This window comes from Antrostomus carolinensis, unplaced genomic scaffold, assembly GCF_000700745.2.
Source record: "Antrostomus carolinensis isolate BGI_N321 unplaced genomic scaffold, ASM70074v2 scaffold4290, whole genome shotgun sequence".
NCBI lineage: Eukaryota > Metazoa > Chordata > Aves > Caprimulgiformes > Caprimulgidae > Antrostomus > Antrostomus carolinensis.
The window spans coordinates 12,770-30,265 of record NW_010286287.1 but is presented as its reverse complement, the minus strand read 5'-3'; the positions used below and the strand labels follow the sequence as shown (position 1 = coordinate 30,265).

Sequence of the window (17,496 nt, the reverse complement as noted above, 5' to 3'; positions counted from 1 at the left end):
CACAGCTGTGTACAGCTTGATGACTGTTCAGCTACACAGCCTGTACTTTCACTTTGCACCAGGCTTTGTAAAGAGGTTTCTTGCCTGTTTCAATCCCTGTGGAATTTTACTTCTGAGCAGCTTTGAATTTAAAATGGAATCCCAAAACATCACTTAAGCGTTGCATGCATCCAGAGCTTGTAACTCTGCAAACCGTTTGTGAAACCCAATAAAACAGGTCTGACAATTTATTTTCTGTGTCTGGAATTCTAATCAGGGCAAATTTTGAACAAGGAGATCTGCTCAGGACTCTTGAAGACAAATCAGGCTATTTAACAACCCCTGTTTTAGAATTAGGCTATTAAGCTGCTTGGCATCCTAAACTGACAATAACTATGGCAATCTAATGGACGTGAGGAACTGATTTGGGTCAACTTACAAAATCCTTCTGAAAGAACATAAATAAAATGTTCTAAATAAAAAAAAAAAGAAATAAACAAAATGAGGCAATGGAAGCATCTGTTCAGAAGCAGTGATGTCTGTTCTATTGATGATACCCCTCAGGTTAGTCACAGACTGGAAACATTCTTAAAAATATGTATGAAAAGGATTACCTTCTTAGCAATACACAGAGTGCGCAGTCCTCTTCTGGCATAGTCATCCAAATGCTTCTGAGTTTTCTCTTTAATCTTTTTTTGTTCCATTTCTGAATTATTAGTACCTACTATCACACAAAAAGCAAAGAAAGCAAATTAAATATGCATTCTTACGCTAAGTTTAGCAGAAAATTTTGAAGGTCTAAATGCATTTTAAAAATACCATCATGTTAACAGGTTTTATTTTAACTATGAATCTGTCTTCATGTCTGCATAATGTACTGCGGCTGTATCTATAGTGAGCATGCAGTGTGTCAGTCTGCACAAGCAGTGAGGGGGAACCCACCTGGTACTGATACACCCTGGGATGCCACTAATATATCAAAGTGTTTTTCTAAAATAAGATTATTGTCTAAAAATGACTTGGCCACAGACACCCAAGCAGCTTTACGGTCACTGGTCTAGTGGGAGTGAGCTAGAAGGGCAGTCTCAGAAAAACTTTTTAAAAAATAACTGTTAAGGGGTAGACTATTTTGACATGCATTCAACTCACCTAACTTTGAACATGTAGAAGTTAGGTTCCAAATTTACCTTTTGAACCAAAGTAAGGAGAGGCATCTCCAGACATGAAATTCCCGACTAGCAAGATGACAGATTTTGGAGGTACTGTTTCTGCCCCATGGCCAACAGAGGCTTTTTGTCTGCACTTCAGCTGGCTAATGCTGAGTGACTTAAAATCACTCTGAGTGATTTTAATCACTCTGATGCTGAGTGACTTGGAACTGGAAATATCCCTCTTTCTCACTGAGATCAGACAGCCATGGAACACACAAACCAAACTCCCTTTTGCAGAAAGCAAGCCTTTAAAAATAATTCCTTTATAGTACTTTTTAAAACATTTTTAACATTTTAAAAACCCTGGAACATCTTCTGAACTGAAATATATTTAGGTATTTATTTCTAAAATACACAGACAATACTTTCTCTTTACTGCCTTCAGTTAAAATTCAATGACTGTCCACTACAGTATATGAATAAATCAGTTAGTGCTTAAACAACAGGGTGTATCCCTCCTGTGGCAGATTCAAAAAATGTTTACCCCAGAACAATACGGCCCAGGAGGAGGCACCACACAACTTTACAGATATTACTATTACACCCAGAAATGCAGAAATAGTCAGTAGTCAAGGGAAAAAACCTCAAAAAGCACTGACAGGTGACATCTGCTACTGATGCCTCTCTCCAACAGCTCAGAAAGTATCTCATTCTAATAAACACCTCTCACTGTGTAGCAGAAGCCGATTATATAAGCAGATGACCTTACTTTATAACTGTAAATACTTCAGTTGGCTCCAAAGGGTCTACTTAGACACCACCAAATCCTGTGACTAACAGCTGCTTCTCTCTTCTCAGTTTCCACACCAGCACACAGCACAGCCATATCTAGGTGACAAGCAATACTACCTTTCTGGGTTCCCTAAAAGGAACTATTCACAGATAATAGTTCTGCTTGGTTACTTGTCTCTTCTCATGAATCAGGCCATCTGTTCAACAATGTTGAAGAATGACAAAGGTGAGCAAAGAATTAGAAGTTCTACAGATACCTTCAGAAGCAGTTCTCAACAAATCCATCATGACTGAGTCTGCACCTTTTGTGTACACCACCACTTTGTTGGAGACTGGATGCCGAACCACCACTGACATCCTTTTCCGCACTGAATCAAAAGGCAGGACATGCAAAAGCTGAAATGTTAAAGGTCCCAGACCTGCAAAGTCCACAGTTACTTGATCTGGAGTCCTAGACTGTAAAATACATTTATAAGCCCTAGCAGCATGAACCAAGGCAGCTTCATCTGGACTCTCAGCTTCATAACATAGTTTAGTTAAGGGCGACGATTCAATAGATGACACAGCACTGTTGTGTTCACAGCCAGCAGCTACATTCACCGTATCTAGTTCTTGAGGCACTTGGGAATTTTCTGGGCTGTCAGTACCGAGAGGCTCAGCAGCCCTTTGAGCAGCTCCATCCAAAGTAGGTGAAGCCAGTTTCATTCTGAAAATGGACAGTTTGCTTACAAAACTGTTGGGGCTCTCAGATGATGACTCTTTTACACTTGGAAGTGGGGAGGAACTTAGTCTCCGGACTGACAACCTCTGGAACATCTGCCTGATTTCCTCAAGCGATTTAATAGGCATCCTACCCAGCGAAGAGTGTCTCATCTGGAACAGAACAGTTAGAGAACGCATTTACATTAAATTCTTCATATTTTATTAGACATCTTACAAACTATGTGTGCTTCTTAATGAATGTAGTATTTTTAAATTCACCGTGAGTTTGATTGCTTGTATTAAAGATGGCAAGCTCAATTAAACATATAACCACGTGAGTATGCTAAACAGCTTCTGAAAGAGCTTCATTATTGTATTAAAGATGGCAAGCTCAATTAAACATATTAAACATATTAAATATTAAACATATTAAACACACCAAAAGAATTGTAAAAATACTTCAGATCTGAAAACTATATGCATTCTAAGTTTGATTCATAACTCCATGTAATAGTTCTCTTTAGAACTGTGTCAGTAATGAAAATTACTATGACATTATAACTTTTAAAAGTTGTGGGAAATGGAACTAAACACTTTAATTCTTGTTCTGAATTAGCAAGATACTTGTGAAGAATAAACCAACTCCCCACCTCTCACAGTAACTTAGCTACAAGTACTGTTAAAAATACAGTACCTTATCAATACTTTTCTAATGTCTGAAATTCAAAACAAGACAGTTCCTCTCTCATCAATGTTACAAAATAGTTGACTTACCGTTATACAAAACAGATAGGCAGTTAATGGCTTACAAACAAGGGACAAGGCATGCAAGGCTGACATTCATTTCTCATTACTGGTGAAGAATTAAGAATGAGTTATCACCATGAACCATGTTCTCCTTTGCATAAAATAAGAACAGACTCTGGCTTCACTTCTATCACAATTGCATGCAAGTTGTAATGTGCCTCCATTCAGCATCACAGAAATAGAGATGGAACATCCTTTCATCACCTCTCCTTAAGGCAACACTGAAACCTAGTGACCTGGAGATCTCCTCCCCTGCTAGCAAGTCATTTGGAAATATTATTCTCCAAAAAATGAGAATCTTGCCTGCATGTTTTTCTACATCACCTTTAAGGAATGGCTGATTAGTAACCACGAGCACAGCTGCCCCCACCCACACATGGACCTGTAGACTGCCTACTACACGTTCTGGAAATGCCTGGAAGCACACTAAAATACCAGGCTTATTTATACACAGGAGGTACTTTACAATCCACAGGATACGTTTTGGGAATGTCTCCAGCCATGATTGTAGGTTCACTGCCTAGATGGACACAAAAATCTAGTCCTGCCTGTCATAAACATTTTTCCCAAAGTCAACAAATGGAAATCACCAGGGGATGAGGGGAAGGAAATAAAAGCTGAACTTGGGAATTATCCTGCAACACAGTCAAAACTGGTAAAAGATGGGGTTATGAAAATCCCACCCTGAAAAAAAAAGGAAAGATTTAAAAAATACAGTGGTATCTTTAAATGTATGTTGGGTTGTGTGCTCTGAAAAAAAACAAGTGGTCTCAGGAAGACTTAAACACACTCCAGACCATTAAACCAGGACAGTCTAGCAAATGCATTGCACATTCAAGCTGAGACAATTTTATGACGTACTGCAAGGCATTTTTTCTTCAGATTATTACACAAATGAAACTTGATCTTCCATACTTTTGCTGAAACTCTATTTGAATAGCCAGGGAACAGGTAAGAGCATTCTCAGTTCCAATATTCTGTGAGTCTTCTGAGATTATTCTTATCTTTCAGCCAACTATAACCTATTTGCAAAAGTAATCTGAGTGTTAGGGTACTCTTAAAGGAAGCTATGCACATATCTGGAAAAAGATAACTAGAATATAGAAAAAAACAGCAATTGCAATTTAATCTCAAAATTTGTCTTGTAGAAGTTATGAACAGTCTATACACAAAAGCAGAAAAAATTGAAGCCAAGTTCTTCTGCATTGGAAAAACATTACCAGCATTATATTACACATTAACTCATTGCACTCCATGGGTTTACAGTAATTCCCTTCTTTCTAACAGGACAAACCAATAGAGGAAAAAAGGATCATTTTTAAAATGTCAGTTAATTGTTTTTCCTTTTGTAACCAAACCAAAGGGAGATCATTTATTTATGAATATGCCCAAATACCCCAAAATAAGGCCTTCTTACCTTCTGACGTGGTTGATTGGGGACTGAAACTACAACAGTATTACAGATTGCCAGAGCAAGAAAGAAGTCAGTGATGTACATTGTCTCCAAAGATAACTTGCTGCTGGCTTCTTCTGATTGCTGATAGGAATGCAAAGAAATTTGACTGAACTTCTCCAGCAATTGAGCATCTGGTACAACATCCGTTTCCTATTGATGAAATGAACAAATTGTCCATTATGGTATAAGATTAATCTCAGTCTCTGGAGGTTAAATCAGTTACAGATGAATTTAGTGTAGAAGTTCATACAACTTCCTTCCTGTCAGATGCTGAGTTGGTTACACTAGGAAACAGAGGAACACTCTGGTGTCTTCACTGCCTTGTGCTAGCCCACTGAAAATGGCAAACTTCATGCCCACACAGGTAAACAGTAAAGACTTAATTCATAGACACTTCAACAGAGATTAAATACAATGAATGCTATTTAGCCACCTTCAGGTGCAGAAGCAGAGTTTTTACCTCTTGTAACCTCTAATAAATATTTGCCATCTAGATATTTCCTATTAAAAACAAAAGAAAATGCTAGAAACCTCTTAAAACAAAAGAACAAACTGTTATCAAGATGAAGCTTGTCATTTTAGCTGGGATGATCATGGACTCACAGCAGCAAGAACCAAAGCATTCACCTTTATGACCCAAAGAACATCTACGATGTCAGCTGCAAACAGGATGCAGTCAAGCACTCATGGGAGGCTCCGGTTTTGATGGAAGAGAGAAAGGATTTCTTAAATGACAAGCATTCTGATAAAATGAAGATAAAAATACATTCCTTCATGAGTTACTTCAAAAATTTAGCATCAAAACCAACAGCTTTTACTTACAATGGGGCTGCTGAAAGCAACGTGTCCTGAGTGGGGAACATCACTCGCTCCATCTTCCCTTCCTAATGCAGGGTAACTACCAGACAACTGATGCAAATACTTTCTGTTCAAAGGTTCATTCACAGCTCTGCAGTTGTGCCCCTGACATTCTGACATGTGGGTCAAAGAGCCACACTGACGATCAGCAGAATCCTCCTCCTCTGAATCCATCTCTTGATAGGATTCCAACCTCTTTGCTATGGAAAGGAAAACAAAATTATTGTTCCATAAGCAAAAAGAAACTTGTCTAAAACATTGCCTGGAGGCAAATTTTTAAAGTAAGGTATTTAGTATATAGGTAAGAATAATCCACCATTTATGAAAAAATAACGCAATCTGAAACAATAACCAGCCATCACACTGACTTCCTGTTTGGGACACTGCACTTCAAGAGCAACACTCCACTGGAGTGAAACCAGAAGAGGCAGCAAGAATGTTCAGGGTTCCAGACAACATGAGCCACATGGAAACAGTAAAATAAGTTGTATCCAGGTACACAGCATCCAGAAGGGCACACTGATGGGAGCCAAATAACAGCCTTCAAGTGCACGAAGGGAAATTGCATAGAGAAAAGAAATAGCCCATTTTCTACACACACTGTGGGTAACAGAAGACACAATGGTCCTATATTGTGCCAAGACAGACTCAGACTAGATATAGGTAAAACTTTGTCAGAGAAGACGTGACATACTAGAACAGAATGCCTGAAAAGGTAGTGAATTGGACATCACTGCAGGTCCTGAAGGAACAAAAAAAAAATCCATAAAGAATGATAGCTACAACTCTGCCTTGGGCCAGACACATGGGACCAGATTACATTCCGATGTGTTTTCTAGCCTGTTTTATGATGGATCACAATTGTATACCAGTGGTTTGACAAGCACAGCTTCTAGCAGGAACTCATTGAAACTGTGGTTATCATTTCTGTATTGGACACCCCCTCAACACCTTTTCTGCAGATTTAACTGAAAAACATGTTTCAATAATAAAACTTTGTATTGATATGTCTAACACTTTGCACCAAAGATATAAATGCAGTCCTGTGTCCCATAAATGTAGCTAGGAAGGCCAGTGGTGCAAAGAACCTCTGTAGCAAATGGAAACACGCCTGTGCTATCATGTGCTCCTTAAGAACATACCCAAGTGTTTGCACTGGAGTTCTATGACAGTGTTTGACCACATGCAAGAGCTTGCAATCTTAATCCAGACAGCACTGGATCACTGTACACTATTCAGCTTTCAAATTTTCACCTGTCATTGTGAAAACAGCATGCAATGAGGATAGACTAGCAGTTCAATGTCTGCATCCAAGACAGCATGGAAAACCTGTTCTGAGAGCTGTGCATTTCATTTATTTCATTAAAGCGTGAATGCAAACAACGGCATCCTAGGAAAAAAATAATATTAACATACAGATACCTTCTGCAACATAACTAATTCCCTTTTTTTTTTTTCTTATTTAAAGTGGCAGCTACAGGAAAGAAGTGACTTATGCGAATGGGAAACCTATCCATAGTTCAGAGTCCCCAGCTCTGGTGCTCAAAATGAGATGGAAATAGGTCTGCTATGTCAATTTTGAGTTCTCTTCCTCCTAGCCAAAGCACAGGAGCTTAGCTATGTTCAGTAAATGAGCTACTGGATCTGCTAGCCTGTTAAGTTCTCCTTATTTCCTGTTGTCTCCTCTTTCTGAAACATAAATTAAAGCCTCTTGTCCCTCATCCTGCTGTTCTGATGAGTCTAAGGAAAGCAGGGAGACCAGAGCTTACACCTTCCTTGGCAGGCCATGTCGCCAGTGTCACTATGAATTTAATAAAATAATTAAAAAAAAAAAAAAAGATAGGTGGGAATGTAACAAACTGTGGTTCTCCACAACGGCCAAATATAATACCCCACACATGGTATCGATACCTTTTTGCCAGAAAGCAGCAACAATGACTTAGTACGTGTTTGCAGAGGCGGGTTTGGATGACACATGCCCATTCTGCTATGCTTCCAGGCTACTGAGAAGCCTGCATGCTCTGTCTGAAGTAACATGTGCCACCTCTTGTAACACCACACTGCTCTGCTGCCATGGTCCAAGAGGCATGCCATAATAGACAGAACACTGCAGGGGGGCACCTATATGGAAGATTATCCTGAATCAGAGTTACTGCTGTTGTGTTCTTCCCTTGTGGGCAGTACAGATATAAATACAGAAACACATGGACAGACTATGTGGCTTGTATGCAAAAGACTGTACGCTGCCTTGCACTGCAACTCTTACTGTACGTAGCAGGAGGCTTACAAATAGCAGCTCTATGCAACTGAAGAAATGTAAAACAGGACTAAAACACAGGACCTCCAACATTTTTCAAACTGATTTTTGGGGCTTATATAATTTCTAGATTTGTTAGGAAGAAGCATATGCTTACCCCCTAGGTAAAAGACAGGGCACAGTAGGAAATAATTAAGACCATAATTAGCACACTGATGTTTTTGGAAGATAATTCTAAGTGAACTACTAGCAGAAGTAAGTGGTAGACCTATTTTCCCTGGCACAAGGAGACCTAGATCAGCCACAGCTACACCATTTGCCCTACTCTCTGGTTTAACTCTTCTGAAGTATTTTTCCTTCCTTTAGAAAATACTCTGGAAATATATTCCTCTTTTTATATAAATTGCTCATTCACCAAGTTCAAAACTTAAAAATATTTCTTTCCACTTTGCTGTTGCCATCCTTCCCAGTATAATCATGCAAAGCTAAAGAAGCACTTGGACATCGGCACCATAAAATTTTCAAAATATGTGCAGAAATTATTGTAAAAATAGTTTGTAACCACCTGCTCCTGTGACACAACCAAAGAACAGCTGAGCTGACTCACTGCTGTGGCCAGCAGGGTGTGCCTCTTGCTCGCAGCTGTGAGCAGCTCTATCTGGCAGCAAAACCAGGAAAACCACAAAGCCCGGTTTAATGCACGGCTGTGCTTCACGTGTCCACCTGACAGCGCCTCACCTTTGATCTTATCTGGAATACTAGCATTGCCCATCAGCAAAATACAAATGTCTGTAGCCACTACTACTTACATATAGTAACAATAATAAAAAATTTGTGGTTTTACCTAATTAATAAATAGCTAATTGAATCAAAGGCTTCATGTCAGTGCCCAATTTTCTCTTGTGTCTGGAGCTGTATCTTCTCCTGGCTCCCCTGCGGCTTCAAGTAGGGTCTCAGGAAACATATATTGAAAGATGCTATACTATTAAACAATGAGGCAGCAACTATCCAGTAATACTGCTTGTTGGCTTTTTGGCTAACAGTAAACAGGGCTGTAAGATCTATATAAAGAATACAATAGTCGTTATTTTTGATGGAGGTACTTATCTTTGCAGCCTTAACACGTACGTACACACATCTGCTTGACTTGTACCTTAACATTACTGTTAAAAGCTCTGACTTCAGCATGTATTTTATTTGCGTTGGTGTATCCTCAAGGAAAAAAGTATGTTGAATCGAAGCCTTAAGATATACTACATAAAGGTGGTACACTGTTATGGCAGTCAACAGGATGTTTAAACCCTAAAATGCTAGGTGGGCGTTCGCACTCTAGTTAAAAAAAAAAAAGAAAAAAGAGGAGAAAGACCCAATGTTCTGGGTTCTGAGTATTGCAAGGAAAGAAGCAAAACACAGTAGGCATGACTTCTTTCAGAGCGAGTAAAGAATATTTTGTTTGTGGTATCAAATATGTTGGAACTTAACTAGCTCCAAAGCAGCACCTTACATACAGCCTTTAGGTCTCTTAACACACTATATATGAAGGGATTCAAATAATGGGGAAAGATACATGGCTATTGGTGGGATCAGTCTGAATTCATACCTTCCATGAGTATTGTGTACTGCCAGAAAAACCTCCTGAAGTCCACTGGACCCCCATCAAAACTTTCAGCTTCTCTGAGAACTGTGAGCACAGGTTTAGTGTCTTACCATTTTCCTCATGGCAATACTCCCATCCTGCAATGCTGCATCTCCGAAAAACCATCTTATTTTCAGTGAGGGTTCCAGTCTTGTCAGAGAAGATATACTGAATCTGACCAAGATCTTCAGCAATATTCAGTGCTCGACACTGAATTGTTGAGTCTGTTTTCTCATGGTAAAGATCAATGTCATTCTGTATTAAATAAATTTGTCCCAATTTGACAATTTCAATTGAAACATAGAGAGAAATTGGGATCAAGACCTACCAAAATAAAACATGGGGATTAGATAAAACCAAACTTTGTCCATGCTTTACAAACATGAAATAGCTTTACTGAAGCAAAAGAGTTACTTCAAGGATATAAATGAGATCAGAATATGGCCCATGTTCAAAGCAGACCAAAGTTACCTGTAATAAAATGATCATCGTCCAGAACATATTGAACCCTGCTAACGTTGGAGGCACTGATTTCCCATCTGGCTCAGGGATGTTAAAAAATGGTATTTCTGAATACCTACTTAACCAAATTCCATGGCCTTTAAAACAAGAACAAGATAAAGCAAGTCAGTTTAACGTAAACTCTATCACAGTTCAGGGTCATGGTGTTAGCTGTTACATTCTGCAGTTCTTTCTAAGCTTTTAAATTACCATTTTATCTCTTGAGTTTTTCCTCAACAGGAACCCCATTAAAATTAATTAATTACCAATGCACACATGAATAAATACCTTATATGCATTTCTATCAACAGCACACCTATAAAGTGTATCTCAGAACTAAAGGAGTACTAACTACACTTGATAAACATTTTTTTCTGCACCCAGAAAAACCTCTGGCAATTAATCGTATTATCCTTGCTTGTCCAGGTTTTAGTTAACCTGTGAACACCATGTCCTCATTATTAAGTGTAGTCTGGAGAAGTTTTTTTTAAATAAGTTTTAAACACCTTTTTGATTTGTCATAAAAGTTACTCTTTTTAGATTTACTCAAGCCCACTATTTAATCAATCCCTAAAATATCAAGTCCTTACAACTCTAGTCACACTAGGCCTCTCCCCACAATGCTGTACATGCATCTCATGTTACCTAAAAAATCATAAGAGAAAGCAAGAGTTTTGCAGAGCAATTAGTGAGAGAAAAGAGAAATTAATTGGAAAAACAAGTTCCAGACCTCAGAACTCACACCAGGAACATACTTCTTGACCACACTCAGGATTAAACATGACAACATGAACTAGAACCTGGCAACATCCCCAGCTGCTAGGGAATTACACATGGATAAAGGCATGGGGTGTCCGAGATGGGGTGTTAAAATGAATCAGCCCCAAAATAAAACACAAAGCACTGTAGGTTAGAGAGGAAAATAGGAGGAGTCTGCTGATTCTCACTTACCTATTGCACCAGTTAAACACATCAAAATTAGAAGCAAAACACACCAAAGAATATCAGTGTTCACTTTTCTTTCCAATTTACTGCGCTTGTAATGGGGGCCACTGTTATTCAGCATGGCTTTGGTTTCATGACCTGTAACCGCAACACAGGTTGAAATTCTCTAATAGCAGGTTATCAGAACCACAAGTGCTTTATATTTCTAAAGTTCTGGGAAATTAGACATTTCTGTTAAGTAATATTTGAACAGAGATTATACATACAAGCAAACTACCTGCTCCTACAATATCTGAATTATGTGCTGACGAAAACTGAACAAGTTCCATCAAAATCTGTCATGTACACACTAACTTTTATACTGTCAATAATATTCCTTCCTATAGCAACAAACTTACTCTTTATGTTTTCTATAATATTTCTAGGTTTTTTCTGCAAAATCCTGTACCCACATTACAACTATCTGGCTGGATATATCATATTGATTAGAATGAAGAAAGAACAATGAACAGCACTGGCTTCAGTTTTGGACCAGAAAAAAATCCTAAGCAAGCCACACATCTCCATGTCCATTTCAAAACCTGGGTTTACCACTGCAACCAACAGTTGAGGACAAGGATCTGTTCACATGGAACAGAGCTGGCCCGCCATGAACAATCAGACATACTGGTTCTTTACATTGTTAAAACAAAACCAAATTTAATCCAGACTTGCATTCTTAACATTTCTAGTTACAGCTGCCTTCTGCTGGATTCGAGCTTTTACTCTCTTAATTCCCCTTTGTACGCTACTGTTTCTTAGGGCACGTAACTCTACCTTGTTTGCAAGGCAAGCTGTGAAAGCCAGCGTGGTTCACTCACCTGCATATACCACTATGCCTACAACAGCTTCTGTGTTTCTTACTGTGCATCCTCGGAGCAGTAAGTTTTCCTTGCTGAGGCCCACTCGATCCTTGTTTGAGTGCTCACTGAAAAAAAACCCAAAAAACAAACCCACATTACTTCAGCTGTAGCACTCCAGCAATTACCAGTCAGGCTTTGCAAAACCATTACAGAGCAGAATTCCCAAAGAAGTTGTTAGTCACTGACTGCTGTTCTGATATTTCCAACTGGACTTTTCAAAAGAATGGGGTAACATGCATGCAGATCACCTTTGAAAATCCAGGCATGTAGGTAGGCACTGTATTAAAATTTTATTGGGTTTACAAGCCTAGCATTTGCCAGCTAGCATATGAGAAGCAGGCAACACTACTGAAAAGAGCTCAAAACAAACACTGGAAGTCTGAAAGCCTACTGCTTCTACTTGGATTGCCACCATCACACAAAATTCAAACAAAACACAAAATTACATTTTAAATAAACTGTGAGCATCATTACTCCTGTGGCATACTTTCAGTGCAGGCAGGCCCACTGTTTGTGAAGGTGTTTCCTCAGAGACTAAGATTTCTATATATTTCTTTTTCTTTTTTTTATTTCTAATGTGTCAGTGCCCACAGGGAAGAACACAGACATTATAACTCTCAGAAACTGAAAATCAGTCAGTCTATGAAAGAGTATTTAATTTTCCTATCTATAGAAAATCCTAAATCCATAAGAAGAAGACATAGATAGGCACATCAGTCAAAAGGAGTTTGATGGTTACACAAAACAAATTAGAGTAGGAGAGGAAGCTAGTCCTTCCCATTTCCAATTCTAAGTAATGCAGCTTGTCCAATCAGGCCACTGGCCAGACCAAATACTGTAGATATCACATGATATTAAGAGCAGATTTGAAACAGCTATTTCAAATACAGAATACACAACTGCAAAACAGCCTGAACCAAGATGCTGAAAATACTCAAAAGAAAAAGCACTAGTGGGCTTTCCCAGTTCATAATCTGCTGCTCAGAAAGCCCTTCTGGAGCTCTATCTGTTGGGCTGCACTCAGAAATGTAGTGGTGCAAACTGACTTCTATACATATTGTCATTATTTTTTAAAGCAAATACTGCAAGCTCTCACAAAATCATTAAGTGCATTAAAGCAAATGACAATAGTTTAAAAAGCCATCAAACCTACTTACACAAAGCCTCGGAAGCAACTGAGGTCATTATTAGGACTTTCACACTCTATTCTACTGGAAAATTTTTCTGGATCAATTTCAGAGACCTAAAGCCAAAGAAAAAAACCACAGAGAAGTCAGAAAAAATGTATATAACTTAAAAACATCATAAATTCATAGGTTCAGATATTACTATCTAACAACTTAGCTTTGAAACTTTAAGTTGCTGGTGCTGTTGATGATCTGCTACGCAGCGTAAATCAGACTTACACAGCAAGGAAGGACTTCCTAGTAAATATCAAACCCTGGCAGTTATGAGTTGAATTGCTGATATTCTGAGAACAATGGAGAGGAGAAACTGGGTGGAAGAATGAGAAAGAAGGAAAAAAATGCAATAAGAAGATCTGAAAAGCAGAGCTTTCCCACACTTTTTTTGATGATAAGGAAAAAAAAAAAAAAAAAAAAAAAGGAGAGAAAAAGAGGCACTGTTTTATCTGAAAGCAGAATTTCTTCATAACAGCTGTTGTTTCTGATACCGTGACCAGGATGCTCTCTGTGCCAATGCAAAGAAAGCAGGTAGAACTTCTTAATGATGTTTGAGCCTTACCAGTACTGAAAAAGGAGCTGTTATGAAAGACTAGAAGTATATAGAATCATAGAGTGGTTTGGGTTGGAAGGGACCTTAAAGATCATCTAGTTCCAACCCCCCTGCCATGAGCAGGAACACCTTCCACTAGACCAGGCTGCTCAGAGCCTCATCCAACCTGGCTTGGACACTTCCAGGAAGGGGGCATACATGTTGCAAATAAAGAGCAGGTGAGCTCTTCAGTGAAGAGGAAAGCTAAGCAAAATAAATATCCTTTATTAATAAAGAATGAAACCTGACAAGAAGTAAGAGAAAAACCAAAAGGCCTTATCTTTGGATTGCAATTCACTTGCAATCTAATTTCAATTAATGGTATAATTGTATGCCTCTGGCCTCAGGTATAACAGAGCCATATCCAAGCTGAGTGCCTTCCACTAACTCTTTGGAAAATCATTTGTTCTGCACTTTAGAAAAAAAGAATGACCAATTTAAGGTTTCAAACTCCAAGGATAAATCTATAATTCACAGGTGTAATGGAATACATCTTCTATATAATTACAGGTCTCTCAGAAGCCTGCACTCCCACAACTGGGTGACTTCACAATGGGAGAATAGCAACTGTGAGGTTAAAACACAATCCTGTAGGTAGACTTTGAAACTCAGAAGACATAATATTATTAACACGTATTTTGCTGGCTTGATTAAAAAAAATATTTTTGCTATGTTTTGCTGTATTGATTTGTTGCACTGTATTAACCTGAAGTCAATATGAATACAGCTTTAGACAGACAGATACCTTCAGTCTCTTTGTAAATTTAATTAACTATGAAAGACCTCTCTCTTCACTAACCTTTCTCATGTTTATTTGTACAGGAAGTACAACATTCTGTAAAACGTTAGTATAATTGATTCATGCCTTTCAAGTATTTCACATTGTACAATGATTACACAAAAAAGAACACAAAGAGAGTAAGAACTACTCCCAAAAGGAAGTAAAATATACACAGCAGTCGATTCTTTTCTTCTACAGCATCAAAACTGTCTCCAGATATGTATTTCTGGTGAAGGTATCTTATTTCTGATGGACAACTAAACCATTTGACTTGGTCAAATAATTTGTAATAACAGTGAAGGTGTTAGTAGGAGCTTCTTGCAATATACCTTGAAATAGCAGCCACAGAAACTTGGGGTGTAATCTGTAGTGGGCTTGGAAGTTATGTCTACACTCTGCCAGTATAAGACAGAGGTAACAAAAACTATGTCCAAAAGCAGGTATCTTGATATGGGCACTCAGGTAGCTGGGAGTGATAGGCCCTGCCTCAGACCCTCTCACTGGAATGGGGAGAGAGACAGCTTCCCAAGGCCATGCCTACTGCTTTGGCTGTCCTGTGCTCCTGACAAACTATATGGTTTGATAACCAAGTTTGATTCCCATGGTGGCATGGGAATGGAGTGGGTACATGGCCAAGGTGGAAGAGGACAGCTGGCACCTCCTTTCATCAGCTTGGCTTCTTAGGCTGCTTGGAAGGAAAGGACAGCACTTTTCCTCTCCACTAGGTTTGAGGATGCTGCAGCTAGCACTGGATTCAGTCACTGACCACGTAGGCTGAGGGAACTGACTGGTACAGTCCTGTGGACTCTCTTATAACGTAACAGGAAACATTCACTGCTCACTGTGGCTTCGTGCTAATGGCATATTGGCTTCTCCACCCCAGTAAACCTGTGCTTGGTTCAGCTAACCATGTGTGTGAAGGAACAGGAGATTAATCCCTTCTTAATGGAAAGCAACATTTGAGTATCTTGAAAGCCACAGAGTAATGTCAGTTTGTTCACTAAATAGCTCATTATCCTTAGGAAGGAGGTCCTCAGCTGTTTTGTGTATTTCTCTATGAACACCAAGTTGGTTGGAGACACTGTGTTCTGTGCCTCGTTACCTGCTATTACCTTCAAAGCCTTGAGTTACTTTCCCAATTCCTTTCCTGTTGTCATTTAAGTTTAAACTATTCTAAGTTTACAAAAAAACAAATTTGACTACAACAGTTTCAGCTCCTGCTTCATACGTTAATTTTGCCTTGCCTTCTCTTAAAGGAATCCCAAGTGCAAGAACAGGTGCCCCACTGATAACCTGTTTCATTGTGTTTCTACTTGCTCAGCCACAAAGAAGCAGGACATAACACATTTGCAAATAAGTTAAGTCTTTTTAGTCCCTGTCTTCAGATGTTCTTTAATTTGATGTTTATTCCCATTCTTCTGAGCTTAAGACATGGAGTGGTCAGGTAGTCAGCCTCTCACAAAGCACTGCCAGCGTCTTACTTAGCTTGAGTTTTGAGGACAAAGCCTCTGACTGAAATATCGCTGGCAGGCCACTAGAGGTCTGTGAAGCTGACCATGGCGCTACATTCAGAAACCATACAGTCTTCAGGAGTCTTGAACGGTGAAGGAATTGTCACTTTTTTTCGACAGTATGACTCTTCCTAGCATTTTGGTGCAAGTTTTTTGGAAAAGACAGAAAAAACAGTCTCTTTGTTGAGTAGGACTGAAATCAGACCTCGGTAGCAGGAGCTGCTATGAGATCAGGGCCACCTCAGTATGATGTAAGCCTGTAGAACCATTTGAATTCTGCCTTGTGTAATGATATGTATATACTGAAAGGTCAAACAGTCCTTTCTGCCTTATTGTTTTAAGATTAAATCAACAAAGAAAGAAAAAAAAATAATGTCACTGTAAGGGCATAAGAAACAGCTTTGTTCATGGATATTACATCATGCCTTTGGTATTACCATACTCACTAAGTAACAGGGGAGTCTTAATGCACAACAAGGCACTCCTCCTCACTTCCTCACCAACTGCTGACAATTCAGAGGCAGTTCAGGTAATTTTATTTCCAGAGGATTAAACAGCCTGTTCTCATGGACAGCCCTGAGTGTCCCTGCTGTTGTCTTCCACATGGTGTTTCAGCAGCAGAACTCAGTACCAGGTGTGCTGAAGACTGCAGAAATGCCAGGATTCTTTGTTCTTTTGATACCTTCTTCTCTCTGCCAGCCTCCAGCATTCTGTCTGCTAAGTATAGTACTAAATAAAGCTTATTTGTCTGGCATTAAAACAACGGCAGTCATATCTTCAGTATCTGAAAAGGCCTTTATGAATTATTTATAAAGCCTTAACCATATGGCTTCTATGGTTGAAAAGCACAGATCCACTCATTTCCCACCACTACTTGGTATGTATAAACTGAGACCCAGTGATGCTCAGTCTTGAAAAAGAGAGGTGACTCTGTTAATGCTGTTCACAGTAGGCTTGTAGCAGAAAAATTCTAAGAGTTCCAAGGGTTTTATAAATACTTGAAGAACTAGAATTGGAGCTAAAAATGCATTTCACTATGAAAAACGAGTGAAAGAGAGAAGATAATATCTGCTTCTCTCTCTATGTCTTTATACAGCACACAAGGCCCTTCTAAAAATTCCAATTTCTCATCCATTACATGATAGGCACCATAAATGACTTCTGGACATGCACCTGAATAGTTATTTTTACTAGCTTGCTTTACTTGAAATAGACCTCTTTCTCTGGGTTAAGTGAACATGCAAATATTTCCTCCAAAATAACTCAAGTAACAAATTAGAACTATGTTACCAAGATATTTAGTTGACGATCTGTCATGTCAACTTTCTTACACCACTAGAAATGCACAATTATCACCTGCTCTGAATATCCTCTCACCACCTGCCTCTGCTTTAGATTGGTTTCTCCATCAAGGCCTGCCGTTTCAATGTAACAGATCCCATCCA

General features: G+C 38.9%; 1 protein-coding gene across 1 annotated transcript in view; it reads right to left on the bottom strand.

Annotated features, from left to right (window-relative positions):
- Positions 1-17,496, bottom strand: part of LOC104533034 (probable phospholipid-transporting ATPase VD) — a 38,987-nt gene that overhangs the window by 15,488 nt on the left and 6,003 nt on the right. The window contains 10 exon segments of the mRNA XM_010178432.1: positions 594-703; positions 2,180-2,795; positions 4,849-5,037; positions 5,710-5,945; positions 9,710-9,962; positions 10,110-10,237; positions 11,091-11,222; positions 11,945-12,051; positions 13,144-13,229; positions 17,408-17,496. The exon segment at positions 17,408-17,496 is cut by the window's right edge and continues 30 nt beyond it. Of these exon segments, the coding sequence (XP_010176734.1) occupies positions 594-703; positions 2,180-2,795; positions 4,849-5,037; positions 5,710-5,945; positions 9,710-9,962; positions 10,110-10,237; positions 11,091-11,222; positions 11,945-12,051; positions 13,144-13,229; positions 17,408-17,496 (1,946 nt within the window).